The 15,658-nt window shown below is 45.3% G+C and overlaps 1 protein-coding gene across 5 annotated transcripts in view; it reads left to right on the plus strand.

The window, feature by feature from the left end:
* Positions 1 to 15,658, plus strand: part of LOC106579176 (liprin-alpha-3) — a 58,843-nt gene that overhangs the window by 12,254 nt on the left and 30,931 nt on the right. For 4 of the 5 annotated variants that reach the window (XM_014158830.3, XM_014158825.3, XM_014158827.3 and 1 more), the window contains 4 exons: positions 1,296 to 1,399; positions 1,814 to 2,000; positions 2,477 to 2,670; positions 5,662 to 5,908. In XM_014158830.3, the coding sequence (XP_014014305.1) occupies positions 1,296 to 1,399; positions 1,814 to 2,000; positions 2,477 to 2,670; positions 5,662 to 5,908 (732 nt within the window). The remainder of the gene's footprint in view (positions 1 to 1,295; positions 1,400 to 1,813; positions 2,001 to 2,476; positions 2,671 to 5,661; positions 5,909 to 15,658) is intronic. The other variant, XM_014158828.3, reaches the window with a different exon arrangement.

Consider the following 15,658-nt stretch of genomic DNA (forward strand, 5'->3'; position numbering starts at 1 on the left):
ATGGATCCTCAATGAACCTTTTCAGGTTCATTTTTGAACTACCCCCTCCCTTGTTATGATTATAAACAATCATAATAATACGCACAACAATAACAACAATGTTTTAGTTCTCAGTGTTTATTTTGATTTTAGTGGCAAAGCGCAATTAAAATATCAATTATGAGGTAAACTCCCAGCAGAGTCCCAAGTCCAATGGGTAAATCCTCTGGCCTGTCGATGTTAAGGTGTTGATGTTCTCCGTAACCACAGCCAGAATGAATTTGCAGTGCATGGTGATCGAACAGGTTTCCTGTTATATTCATCAGAGGTGTAGGGAGGGTGAAGTCTGTGAATCCCCAAAGCATTTAATTATACAGATGATTAACAAAACATGCACTCGACAGTGTTCATACCTTGTTTTTGTGGTAAATGTGAATGAAAAAAACTGTTTTGATAATGGTTTTCATCCACATACCTTGTCCATAATGTAGAGGCCTATGAGATATTCATTAAAGAGGTAAGGGAGGAGGATGGTACATGCGATCTGCATAACATGACAATACCAATTGACATACCTTTTGTATGCCTCCTTGTCTGTATACCTGCAGACACAGACACAAAAGTGAGCAGTTAGCCACCCAGTACAGCTAGCCTTCAACATATTCTTATAGCCTACATATTCATACCTTTTTGTTGATTGATATCCACTGAATTGTGTCCATTTTAGAAAGATTTGCACAAATATGAAAAGATAGATGTATCATAAAACATAGATCATACAAGGGACAAACCTTACCTTAAATTGAGGAGATCTTTACATTTTTCAATTAAGTGCCTGCACCTGCTGTCTTTCAAATCCAAAAGTTTCAGTTGGGTAGTTAGTTTCCTGCAAGAACCCCCACCAACTAAGGAGGTTCCTCGATGAACCCCACCTCCTATGGGGTTCTTGGAAAAACCTTTTGGGGGCAATTTTCAGTGCCAAGAACCCTAAGGTTCTTCGAAGAACTCTTGTTGAACGCCTAATCTTTTGAGTACTCCCTAGTCTCGATATGCAACTTCCTCTTTATCATCACAAGGGTTTATGTGTTTCACTGCAGGAACTGGAGACCAGTCACACTGCTCTGCACTGACGGCAGTATTTTGAGACCTAGACTTTTGTGATTAATTAGTTCTGTCTGTTCTTTAGTTATTCTTACTTGCTTCTGTATCCGTGCTTTGTTTTGTTCTTTTAATAGGGCAATAGATGCATGTAAAAAAGTTGAAACTTTTCTTTACTGGAATATTATGTCATCATGTGCTCCGTCTCTCTCTCCTAGGACCAACTCATAGCTGAGCTGGAGAGGATTCAGCTGGAGCTGGATCAACTGAGGGGCAGGCCTGGCTCTTCCTATTCCAGGTTAGCCACAATGGAGCTTCAAGGGTATTTATAAATACATTTTATAAAAGCATCAAATTAACACATTTGTTCTCTATTTCGAGGGGAAAATAACACTTTACTCTTCATAAAATAGACTTTCTAAATGTTTGTTTTATATTTAGCAAAGAGACGAACAGGACAAAGAGTTGATTTTAAGTTTACGTTGTTATTCTCACTTTCTGTCAGTTGATGTAAAATTAGATTTTTTTCCTAATGTAGTGAATGTAACGAATAAACCATTGTTGTGATTAAGGATCAAATGTCACAATAACGCAATTTGTTTGAATATTTGAAATATTTTTTTATGAAAAAAGTACATTTTATTCAGGAAATGGCGGCAATACATTCCAAAAAATGTGCTATAACGAATAAAGCAATTTTATTTTCTCATCTCATAAAATCTCACAAACTCTGTAGGACGAGCAACGTGAGCTCACTTCCCTCCACCCTTTTTCGAAGATCTCTTCCAGGGAGTGCCTCAGAGCTCCGTTACCCCCAGGGTGGTGGCTCCCTCCCAGCCGGCTACGGCAGCTCCTCCAGTGGCGTGGTGGTCCGGAGGGCACACCGCGGCCGATGGGCTCCCCCCAGGGATGACAGCAACAAGGTGAGGATCTCTTCGACTACCTACAGGACTGTAGCTCCCTGGTGGCCTGGTTCCATACTGTAAGGGCTATAGCCAACCTCAGAAAAGAAAACAAAAGAAATGGTGCACACTCTTATGGCTCCAATGCAAAAAATGTTATAAATACCAACGTTTCGACAGCTATGCTGTCTTCATCAGGGTTTCAACTCCTAACTCATGTCCCACAACGTACAGTATAGGACCAGGCTAGCTCCCTGGGTGGTGCCTAATGTGTTTTCATTATTTGTGATTGATTGAGTGACCTGTCACTCCTACACATGGGGGCCATTTTGTTTGTGTTGTGAGTTGATACGCGAGGATAAAAGTAGCTAACAGCATTCCAAGTCATGTTGGACCGCCTGTAGGAAAAACTTCATCTCTACTTTTTCCCTTTCGCTTAATTCTTTCATACTTCCTCTCTCTCTTTCTCTCTCTCCTCCTCCCCGGTCTCTCTACAGTATGGAGAGTGGGACAGTGGCAACATGCTGGGTCCCGGGTTCGAGGGGGGAGTCGAGGGGGGCTGCTCAGACGACGAGGACGACAGGGAGACCCTGTTTGGCTCGGAGCTGCTCTCGCCCAGTGGGCAGACGGACGTGCAGACCCTCGCCATCATGCTGCAGGAGCAACTGGAGGCCATCAACAAGGAGATCAAGTAAGTATTCAGCTACACCGCAAACAGGAATAATGGGTTTGAGTTCTTAACATACCTAAAAATGCCTCAGAAATACCAAAAAATGTGAGGCGGTAAAGAAAATAAGTGTACTCCACCCCAGGTTCAACCAAAGCCTGGGGAGCTCCGCCTAACTAGTCAATCACACTACTCTCTCACTTGAGTATCTTACCTAGTTGTTTTCTGATGATCTCATTTTGTAGCTTTGGCAAGTATGTGTGTTTCCCATCCCAGTTCACTCCTCGCCCTGTAGGTTTTACAGGCGCTCCCCACCCTGTTCCTGCAACCCTTCTAGTTTAGTGTACCCTGCACGCACAACCCATGTGGAATTCTGGTTCGCTGGTAGCATTTGGAACTACCGATCTACGGCCAATAAGGCTGAGTTCATCTCAGCCCATGTTGCCCTTCAGTCCCTACACTTTTTGTCCCCGACTGAGACATGGGTTTCCCCAGAGAACACTGCTACTCCAGCTGCTCTCTCATCATCTATGTGTTCTCTCATAGTTCGAGGGCATCTGGTCATCAGGGTGGTGGCACAGGGCAACTAATTTCTCCTAAGTGGAGATTTTCTCTTCCTCTCTCATCTGTCCATCTCCTCCTTTGAATTCCATGCTGTCACTGTCACTTGTCCACTCAAGCTTAACATTGTTGTCATCTAACGCCCACCAGGTGCCCTTGGAGAGTTCCTCAATGAGATTGACACCTTGATAAGCTCATTTCCCGATGATGGCTCACCACTCATTGTACTGGCTGACATTAACCTCCCGACGCCTGACTTCAGTTCATTTCTTTCCACCTCTTTCTTTACGCTCCTGTCCTCTTTTGACCTCACCCTTTCCCGGTCACCTCTCACTCACAAGGCAGGCAATACGCTTGACCTCATGTTCACTAGAGGCTGTTCGCTTACTAATCTCACTGCAAACCCCATATCTCTGATCACTACTTTATTTCCTCCAACCCTACCCACTCAGCCCTTACCCAGATGGTCATCACTGCGTGCTGACAGAACAGGGCTTCGGGCAGCGGAGTGGAAATGGAGGAAAATTAAACTTCCGAAGGACCTATCATCCTCCCACTCCCTCCTCTCTACCTTCTCTTCCTCTGTATCCGCTGCTAAAGCCACTTTCTATCACTCTACATTTCAAGCTTCTGCCCCCAACCCTGAGAAACTCTTCTCCACTTTCTCCTCCATCTTCTACCTCCTTGCCCTCCACTTTCTCCTCCCTCCTTCATCTTCCACCTCTTGCCCACCATCCTGCCTCTCTGCGGACAACTTTGTCAACGACTTTGAAAAAATGGCTGACGACATCCGTTCCCTTTTCACTAAGCCTACGGAGTCCAATTGGTCCCCCACACACAGAACTGCGATTAATGACGTCCGGCCGCCCGACGACCAGCCCGCTTGACCCCACCCCCTCCTCCCTTCTCCAGACCATCTCTGGAGACCTTCTCTCATTCCTCACTTCCCTCATCAACTAATCCCTGAACACTGGCTGCGTCCCCTCAGACTTCAAGATGGTCAGAGTCACTCCCCTTCTCAAAAACTACAGATCCGGCAACTCTTCTTTCTTTTCTTTCCAAAACACTTGAACGCACTGTGCTGTCTCTGACCAACTCTCTCAGAATGATCTTCTTGACCCTAACTGGCTTACTCAACTGAGACCACTTTTCTCTGCGCTCTGGCAAAGCTGACTCTCTCTCTCCTCTGTTCTCATCCTCCTATATCTATCCACTGTAAACCATGGGCGTCTCAGACTCTGCACACTCCTGGATTGCATCCTACCTGGCAGGTTGCTCCTATCAGTTGGCGTGGAGAGGATCTGCATCTGCACCACATGGTCTCACTACTGGCGTCCCCCAGGGCTAAGGTCTAGGCCCTCTCCTCTTTACACAACATCACTCGGGCTCTGTGCTTCGTCGCTGGTTCTGTTACATTGGTAGCTAACTGGCTGTGGCTGTTGCGGTAGCGTTTGATGTTGTAACGAGTGCGGGAGGAGAGAGAGAGAGAAATGTGTGTCCTTCCCTCATTATAAGGGGATCCAAGCAGGTGCGCCCGTTCAGATAATCAGAGGCAACCTAACATGAGTTAGGTTCACACAGCAAAGGGGCCTGTTAACAGCATGAGATTAACACATTGTATACAAATCACAATAACCCCCTTTTGCCACATATGAAATATCTTCTGTTCCCATTCAATGGGTGATCCTGAGGGTAATTCCACATACAAATGGGTGATTCCACATACAAAAACACATATCTAAAATTGACCTCTGCCTTTGCTTTGTCCAAACCAGGAGTGAATACCGCAGATACAGAAAGAAAGACTCACACCTCCTTTGCTTTACTCAATCCAAAGGTGTATTCCACAAGCATATTATTAAGGTGTCCACATCACCAACGAACTATCATGGTCCAAACACACCAAGACAGTTGTGGAGAGGGCATGACAAAACTTTACAAATGACCTCGACTAACCTGTACCCCCGCACATTGACTCGATACCGGTACCCCCTGTATATAGCCTCGTTATTGTTATGTAATTTTATTGTGTTACTTTTTGATCCGATTATTATTTATTTTTTTCACTTGGTTTATTTAGTAAATATTTTCTTACCTCTATTTATTTAACTGTAATGTTGGTTAAGGGCTTGTAATTAAGCATTTCACAGTAAGGTCTACACCTGTTGTATTCGACGCATGTGACAAATACAATTTGATTTGATTTGATTTTGATACCACAAACATTTATTCCTCATCTCATTGCGGCTATCCTCAGTTTAGGAGTAAAATGCTAAACTGAGTTATGTTCCTCTTTTTGTACCCTCTCCTCTCCTTAACTCCTCTCGCTCTGTTTTCTTCCTCTCTCTTCTCCTTTCCTCACTTTTCCACTGACCTCCACTTGCTTCCGCCATCTCATCTCTCTTCCTCTCCTCCCCTTTCTCTTTTACTCTCTCTTTCCCCATCTCCTCTCAGGCTGATCCAGGAAGAGAAGGAGAGCACTGAGCTGAGGGCGGAGGAGATCGAGAGCCGGGTGAGCAGCGTAGCCCTGGACTCCTCTCCTCTCCCCCCCTCCTCACTGGGTGGGGGCAGGGACAGCGTGGGGAGGGGCTACATGACCCCCTCCCTCACCTCCTCCACCCTGGCCTCCCCTTCACCCCCCAGCTCTGGACATTCCACCCCCCGACTGCCACATTCCCCTGCCAGAGAATCAGACAGACAGGTACAATACCTTATAGTTGTGGCTATCTGTGATTGGAAACATCTTGCATTTCAATGTATGTCTTCTTGGTTGTGGCAACCCAACGGGTAAGGCTAATTGAAATTACATCATAATGTCAGTTTACAATAAGATCTGGTTGAGATGGTGCTGACGGAGATGGTCGACTTGAGAACAAGATGGATGAGCTTCGTTTGAGAGTTTCCTACCAATGGGACGTGAAAAAATTTGGCTGACGGGTGATATGGACATAAAACTCAAGTGTTTCTCCATGCCTCGTTGCGCCTAGACAACAGACTCAGGCAAAACCAAAGGGGAGGAGTGTTCCTCTTTGTAAACAACAACTGGTGTGCTGCTTCAAGTGTGAAGGAAGTCACAAGCTTTTGCTCACCTGAACTAGAATACCTTATGGTAAATTGCGTACCTTTTTATCTACCAAGAGAGTTTTCATCTCTAATCATCACTGCTGTCTACATTCCACCAAAAAATGAGAATGGCACTAAGCAGGCACTCAACGAGCATACAAGGCCCTCCCTTGCCCTCCCTTTGGAAAATCAGACCATGACTCCATCCTCCTGCTTCCTGTTTACAAGCAAAATAAGGGAGAGCAAAAACTCAAACAGGAAGTACCAGTGACATGCTCAGTACGGAAGTGGTTCGACGAATCGGACGCTAAGCTACAAGACGGCTTCACCAGCACAGACTGGAATATGTTCAGGGATTCATCCGATAGCATACCACATCAGTCACAGGCTTCATCAATAAGTGCATCAACGACATCGTCCCCACAGTAACTGGACATACGTATCCTAACCAAAATCCATGAATTACAGGCAGTATCCTCGCCAGGCTAAATGCTAGAGCTATACATTTTCAAGGAACAATACACAGACATGAACACTTACAAGATAGCCTGCTACGACCGCCAACAAGGCTCTCAAACATGGAAAAAATCAATATAGGACTAAGATAGAATCCTACTACACCGGCTTAGATGCTTGTCGGATCTAGAAGGGTATGCAGACTATTATGGATAACAAAGGGAAATCCAGCCGTGAGTTGCCCAGTAACGCAAATCTCCCAGACGAGCTGAATGCCTTCTATACTCGCTTTGAGGCAAACAACACTGAGCCAAGAATGAGCGCCCCTGCTGTACCGGACGACTGTGTGATCTCGCTCTCCGTGGCAGATGTGTGTAAGACTTTTAAACAGATTAACACTCGCAAGGCTGCTGGGCCAGACGGAATACCAGGGCTCATTCTCAGAGCATACACAGACCAGCTGGCAATTGTCTTCACGGACATTTTTACATCTCCTTGTCCCAGTCTGTAATCCCAACATGTTTCAAACAGACCACCATTGTCCCTGTTCCTAAGAACTCAAAGGTAACCCACCTAAACGACTATCGTCCTGTAGCACTCACATCTGTAACCATGAAATGCTTTGAAAGGCTGGTCACGTTAACACCATCATCCCAGACACCTCCTGTACTCCCTGTTCATCCACGACTGTGTGGTTACGCATGCCTGCAAGACCATCATCAAGTTTTCTGAAGACACAACGGTAGTAGGCCTAATCACAGTTGACGATGAGACAGCCTATAGGGAGAAGGCCAGAGACCTGGCAGTGTGGTGCCAGGACAACAACCTCTCCCTCAACGTCGGCAAGACAAAGGAGCTGATTGTGGACTACGGGAAACAGAGGGGTGAGCACACCCCTTCCACATCGACAGGGCTGTAGTGGACCGGGTCGAGAGCTTCAAGTTCCTTGGTGTCCATATCACCAAGGACTTAACATGGTCCTGTCACACCAGCACAGTCGTGAAAAAGGCACAACAGCGCCTCTTCCCCCTCAGAAGGTTGAAAAGATTTGGCAGTCCCCTCAGACCCTCAAAAAGTTTTACAGCTGCACCATTGAGAGCATCTTGACTGGCTGCATCACCGCTTGGTATGGAAACGACACCGCCCTCAATCACAAGGCGCTACAAAGGTTGGTGCGGACATCTCAGTACATCACTGGGGTCGAGGTCTTCACGGATCCACCGGTAACGGAGTGGGTCCAGATGCAGAATTCGAAATAATGTCACGGGTCTGGGTTGGATTTGATATGATTGTTACGGGTCTCGGGTATGTGTAATTTTAATTGACTTGTCCGGAAGGGCCCATACAGATCCAAATGTGACTGCTGCAGTAGAGAGAGAGAGATAAATGTTATTATTTATGCTGCTGCTCTTGCTTTTCACGAGAGTGGAGCATGGCCCGTGTAGCTTGTGGTTGGACAATCATGAGTCATCAAAGCGGTAATAGGCTACAGTCATAGAACCTTCCTCCGTGTGTGGTAAAAGTTGGATATCTAATCAATGGAAGCTGGAATTAAAATTATTAAAATGACGTCTATACAGAATGGATCTAGATGTCCTCGGGTCCATTTGTAACAGAATATCTTTAAAAAATGTTTTATGCATATTGGGTTCAAGTGCAAAAGCCCCAGGTCCATTTCGGAACGGGTCCAACTTTTTGGACCCATTAAAAGCTCTACACTGGGGTCGAGCTCCCTGCCATCCAGGACCTCTATACCAGGTGGTTTCAGAGGAAGGCCCCAAAAATGTTCAAAGCCCTTAGCCACCCAAGCCATACAATGTTCATTCTGCTACCGCACGGCAAGTGTTAGCGGATCGCCAAGTCTGGGAAAAAAGGCACCTGAACAGCTTCTACCCCCAAGCCATAAGACTGCTGAACAGATAATCAAATGGCTAGCCGGACTATTGCGTTGACCCTTTTTTGCAAATGTATCCAAATTAAAAAACTGAAATATTACATTTACATAAGTATTCAGACCCTTTACTCAGTACTTTGTTTAAGTACCTTTGGCAGCAATTACAGCCCTTGAGTCTTCTTCTGTATGACGCTATATGCTTGGCACACCTGTATTTGGGGAGTTTCTCCCATTCCTCTCTGCAGATCCTCTCAAGCTCTGTCAGGTTAGATGGGGAGCATTGCAACACAGATATTTTCAGGTTTCTACAGAGATGATAGATCGGGTTCAAGTCTGGACTCTGGCTGGGCCACTCAAGGGCATTCAGAGACTTGTCCCAAAGCCACTCCTGTGTTGTTTTGGCTGTGTGCTTAGGGTTGTTGTCCTGTTGGAAGGTGAACCTTCACCCCAGTCTGAGAATCTGAGCACTCTGGAGCAGATTTTCATCAAGGATCTCTCTTTATTTTGCTCCGTTCATCTTTCCATCGATCCTGACTAGTCTCCCAGTCCCTGCCGCAGCATGATGCTGCCTTCAAAACCATGCTTCACCATAGGGATGGTGCCAGGTTTCCTCCAGATGTGATGCTTGGCATTCAAGCAAAGAGTTCTATCTTGGCTTCATCAGACCTGAGAATCTTGTTTCTCATGGTCTGAGAGTCTTTAAGTGCCTTTTGGCAAAGTCCAAGCGTGCTGTCATGTGCCTTTTACTAAGGAGTGGCTTCCGTCTGGCCACTCTACCACAAAGGCCTGATTGGTGGAGTGCTGCAGAGAAGGTTGTCCTTCTGGAAGGTTCTCCCATCTCCACAGAGGAACTCTGGAGCTTTGTCAGAAAGACCATCAGGTTCTTGGTCACCTCCCTGACCAAGGCCCTTCTCCCCCGATTGCTCAGTTTGGTTGGGCGGCCATCCCTAGGAAGAGTGTTGATGGTTCCAAACTACTTAAATTTAAGAATGATGGAGGCCACTGTGTTCTTGGGAACCTTCAATGTAGCAAAAAAAATGTGGTACCTTTCTCCAAATCTGTTCCTCGAAACAATCCTGTCTCTACGGACAATTCCTTCGACCTCATGGTTTGTTTTTTTCTCTGACATGCACTTTCAACTGTGGGACCTTATATAGACACGTGTGTACCTTTCAAAATGATGTCCAGTCAATTGAATTTACCACAGGTGGATTCCAATCAAGTTGTAGAAACATCTCAAGGATGATCAATGGAAATAGGATGCACCTGAGCTCAATTTCGACTCTCGGAGCAAAGGGTCTGAATACTTATGTAAATAAGGTAATTTTCCATAAATTAGCAGACATTTCTAAGAACCTGTTTTCACATTTTTTTATTTAAACCATTTTAGAATAAGCCTATAACGCAACAAAATGTGGAGAAAGTGAAGGGGTCTGAATACTTTCCAAATGCACTGTACTTACACATACACTCCAATACACACACATGCACACTACATACACTCACACAACACATTCATATTGACGCCACACAAACACACACACACACATTATCACACTCCACATATGCTGCCCGGCGTATTTGCATTGACCCCCTCTTTTTTATCACTGCTGGTACTTGTGTTTATTATCAATACATAGTCACTTTACCCCTACCTACATGTACATATTACCTCGGGCCTACTGAGTGGTGCAGCGTTCTAAGGCACTGCATCGCAGTGCTTGAAGCATCACTACAGCCCCGGGTTCGATCCCAGGCTGATTCACATCTGGGCATGACCGGGAGACCCGTGAGGTGGCACACAATTGGCTCAGCGTCGTCCAGGTTAAGGGAGGGTTTGGCTGGCCGGGATTTCCTTGTCCTAACACGCTCTAGCAACTCCTTGTGGTGGTCCGGGCGCCTGCAAGCTGACTTCGGTCGCCAGTTGTAAGATGTTTCCTCCGACACATTGGTGCGGCTGGCTTCCGGGTTAAGCGAGCAGTGTGTCAAGAAGCAGTGGAGATTCGTAGGGTCATGTTTCGGAGGACGCATTGCTCTCGACATTCGCCTATCCTGAGTCAGTACGGGAGTTGTAGCGATGGGACAAGTGTTACGCGGAGCAGCACAGGGGAACCCAAGAGCAGACCAGGAAACAGGGATGACTGAACCAAGATATTTATTGCAACACAGGGAGAGAGGAGTGCAGGTCAGACGAAGCTTGGGTGGGTTGTAGGAAACCAGATGTGGAGGCTGAGGTTGAAGTGAGCTGGTTTGAGACAGGGTAAACAGGTCCGGAGGGAAATCCAGGGAAGTGATGGTGAGCTGAATCCAAAACAGGGTAGCAGGGTACCAGAGTCAGAGCAGCAAAACTGCAATGAGAAGATAACAGCGTCAGGCAGGGAAACAGGATCTTGAATAATCATAAAAGGCTAGAAGCATAATAGTGACTGAGCAGAGATTATGATCTAGCAGAGTGGAAGTGGCAGGACTGAGTATTTGTAGAGGTCTTAATTATGGAACGGGTTGCAGCTGGTGGGGAACTGCTCTGAATCCAGTACACCTGTCTTCAACCACACACACAGAGAGAAAGGGAGAGGGAGAGGGAACTGGGGGAATGGCTGCAGGTCAATGAGACACCGGATGTCCAGTAGGGGGTGTGGCAGGAGCAGATGTGACAACAAGACTTTAACTACCAATTGGATATCATGAAAAAGGGGTAAAAAGTACCAAATAATAATAATAATAATAATATATATATATATATATATATATATATATACATACATATACAGTGAAGTAAAAAAGTATTTGATCCCCTGCTGATTTTGTATGTTTGCCCACTGACAAAGAAATGATCAATCTATAATTTTAATGGTAGGTTTACTTGAACAGTGAGAGAAAGAATAACAACAAAATAATCCAGAAAAACGCATCTCAAAAATGTTATAAATTGATTTGCGTTTTAATTAGGGAAATAAGTATTTGACCCCCTCTCAATCAGAAAGATTTCTGGCTCCCAGGTGTCTTTTATACAGGTAACGAGCTGAGATTAGGAGCACACTCTTAAAGGGAGTGCTCCTAATCTCAGTTTGTTACCTGTATAAAAGACACCTGTCCACAGAAGCAATCAATCAATCAGATTCCAAACTCTCCACCATGGCCAAGACCAAACAGCTCTCCAAGGATGTCAGGGACAAGATTGTAGACCTACACAAGGCTGGAATGCGCTACAAGACCATCGCCAAGCAGCTTGGTGAGAAGGTGACAACAGTTGGTGCGATTATTCGCAAATCAAATCAAATTTATTTATATAGCCCTTCGTACATCAGCTGATATCTCAAAGTGCTGTACAGAAACCCAGCCTAAAACCCCAAACAGCAAGCAATGCATGTGAAAGAAGCACGGTGGCTAGGAAAAACTCCCTAGGAAAAACTCCCTAGAGAGGCCAAAAACCTAGGAAGAAACCTAGAGAGGAACCAGGCTATGAGGGGTGGCCAGTCCTCTTCTGGCTGTGCAGGGTGGATATTATAACAGAACATGGTCAAGATGTTAAAATGTTCATAAATGACCAGCATGGTCAAATAATAACAATCATAGTAGTTGTCGAGGGTGCAACAAGCACGTCCGGTGAACAGGTCAGGGTTCCATAGCCGCAGGCAGAACAGTTGAAACTGGAGCAGCAGCACGGCCAGATGGACTGGGGACAGCAAGGAGTCATCATACCAGGTAGTCCTGAGGCATGGTCCTAGGGCTCAGGTCCTCCGAGAGAAAGACAGAAAGAGAGAAAGAGAGAATTAGAGAGAGCATATTTAAATTCACACAGGACACCGGATATGACAAGAGAAATACTCCAGATGTGACAGACTGACCCTAGCCCCCCGACACATAAACTACTGCAGCATAAATACTGGAGGCTGAGACAGGAGGGATCAGAAGACACTGTGGCCCCATCCGATGATACCCCCGGACAGGGCCAAACAGGCAGGATATAACCCCACCCACTTTGCCAAAGCACAGCCCCCACACCACTAGAGGGATGTCTCCAACCACCAACTTACCGTCCTAAGACAAGGCCGAGTATAGCCCACAACGATCTCCGCCATGGCACAACCCAAGGGGGGGCGCCAACCCAGACAGGAAGACCACGTCAGTGACTCAACCCACTCAAGTGACGCACCCCTCCCATGGACGGCATGGAAGAACACCAGTAAGCCAGTGACTCAGCCCCTGTAAAAGGGTTAGAGACAGAGAATCCCAGTGGAAAGAGGGGAACCGGCAAGGCAGAGACAGCAAGGGCGGTTCGTTTCTCCAGCCTTTCCGTTCACCTTCACACTCCTGGGCCAGACTATACTTAATCATAGGACCTACTAAAGAGATAAGTCTTCAGTAAAGACTTAAAGGTTGAGACTGAGTCTGCGTCTCTCACATTGGTAGGCAGACCATTCCATAAAAATTGAGCTCTATAGGAGAAAGCCCTACCTCCAGCCGTTTGCTTGGAAATTCTAGGGACAATTAGGAGGCCTGCGTCTTGTGACCGTAGCGTACGTGTAGGTATGTACGGCAGGACCAAATCGGAAAGATAGGTAGGAGCAAGCCCATGTAATGCTTTGTAGGTTAGCAGTAAAACCTTGAAATCAGCCCTTGCCTTAACAGGAAGCCAGTGTAGGGAGGCTAGCACTGGAGTAATATGATCAAATTCTTTGGTTCTAGTCAGGATTCTAGCAGCCGTATTTAGCACTAACTGAAGTTTGTTTAGTGCTTTATCCGGGTAGCCGGAAAGTAGAGCATTGCAGTAGTCCAGCCTAGAAGTAACAAAAGCATGGATAAATTTTTCTGCGTCATTTTTGGACAGAAAGTTTCTGATTTTTGCAATGTTACGTAGATGGAAAAAAGCTGTTCTTGAAACAGTCTTGATATGTTCTTCAAAAGAGAGATCAGGGTCCAGAGTAACGCCGAGGTCCTTCACAGTTTTATTTGAGACGACTGTACAACCATCCAGATTAAATGTCAGATTCAACAGAAGATCTCTTTGTTTCTTGGGACCTAGAACAAGCATCTCTGTTTTGTCCGAGTTTAAAAGTAGAAAGTTTGCAGCCATCCACTTCTTTATGTCTGATACACAGGCTTCTAGCGAGGGCAATTTTGGGGCTTCACCATGTTTCATTGAAATGTACAGCTGTGTGTCGTCCGCATAGCAGTGAAATTTAACATTATGTTTTCGAATGACATCCCCAAGAGGTAAAATATATAGTGAAAACAATAGTGGTCCTAAAACGGAACCTTGAGGAACACCGAAATTTACAATTGATTTGTCAGAGAACAAACCATTTACAGAGACAAACTGATATCTTTCCGACAGATAAGATCTAAACCAGGCCAGAACTTGTCCATGTAGACCAATTTGTGTTTCCAATCTCTCCAAAAGAATGTGGTGATCGATGGTATCAAAAGCGGCACTAAGATCTAGGAGCACGAGGACAGATGCAGAGCCTCGGTCTGACGTCATTAAAAGGTCATTTACCACCTTCACAAGTGCAGTCTCAGTGCTATGATGGGGTCTAAAACCAGACTGAAGCGTTTCGTATACATTGTTTGTCTTCAGGAAGGCAGTGAGTTGCTGTGCAACAGCTTTTTCTAAACTTTTTGAGAGGAATGGAAGATTCGATATAGGCCGATAGTTTTTTATAATTTCTGGGTCAAGATTCGGCTATTTCAAGAGAGGCTTTATTACTGCCACTTTTAGTGAGCTTGGTACACATCCGGTGGATAGAGAGCCGTTTATTATGTTCAACATAGGAGGGCCAAGCACAGGAAGCAGCTCTTTCAGTAGTTTAGTTGGAATAGGGTCCAGTATGCAGCTTGAGGGTTTGGAGGCCATTATTATTTTCATCATTGTGTCAAGAGATATAGTACTAAAACACTTTAGTATCTCCCTTGATCCTAGGTCCTGGCAGAGTTGTGTAGACTCAGGACAATGGAGCTTTGGAGGAATACCCAGATTTAAAGAGGAGTCCGTAATTTGCTTTCTAATGATCATGATCTTTTCCTCAAAGAAGTTCATAAATTTATTACTGCTGAAGTGAAAGCCATCCTCCATTTGCGAAGGCTGCTTTTTAGTTAGCTTTGCGACAGTATCAAAAAGAAATTTCGGATTGTTCTTATTTTCCTCAATTAAGTTGGAAAAATAGGATGATCGAGCAGCAGTGAGGGCTCTTTGATACTGCACGGTACTGTCTTTCCAAGCTAGTCGGAAGACTTCCAGTTTGGTGTGGCGCCATTTCCGTTCCAATTTTCTGGAAGCTTGCTTCAGAGCTCGTGTATTTTCTGTATACCAGGGAGCTAGTTTCTTATGACAGATGTTTTTAATTTTTAGGGGTGCAACTGCATCTAGGGTATTGCGCAAGGTTAAATTGAGTTCCTCGGTTAGGTGGTTGACTGATTTTTGTCCTCTGACGTCCTTGGGTAGGCAGAGGGAGTCTGGAAGGGCATCAAGGAATCTTTGGGTTGTCTGAGAATTTATAGCACGACTTTTAATGCTCCTTGGTTGGGGTCTGAGCAGATTATTTGTTGCGATTGCAAAAGCAATAAAATGGTGGTCCGATAATCCAGGATTATGAGGAAAAACATTAAGATCCACAACATTTATTCCATGGGACAAAACTAGGTCCAGAGTATGACTGTGGCAGTGAGTAGGTCCAGAGACATGTTGGACAAAACCCACTGAGTCGATGATGGCTCCGAAAGCCTTTTGGAGTGGGTCTGTGGACTTTTCCATGTGAATGTTAAAGTCACCAAAAATTAGAATATTATCTGCTATGACTACAAGATCCGATAGGAATTCAGGGAACTCAGTGAGGAACACTGCATATGGCCCAGGAGGCCTGTAAACAGTAGCTATAAAAAGTGAGTGAGTAGGCTGCATAGATTTCATGACTAGAAGCTCAAAAGACGAAAACGTCATTGGTTTTTTTTTTGTAAATTGAAATTTGCTATCGTAAATGTTAGCAACACCTCCGCCTTTGCCGGATGCACGGGGGGTATGGTCACTAGTGTAACCAG

This window comes from Salmo salar, chromosome 19 (assembly GCF_965601325.2).
Source record: "Salmo salar chromosome 19, fSalSal1, whole genome shotgun sequence".
Lineage (NCBI taxonomy): Eukaryota > Metazoa > Chordata > Actinopteri > Salmoniformes > Salmonidae > Salmo > Salmo salar.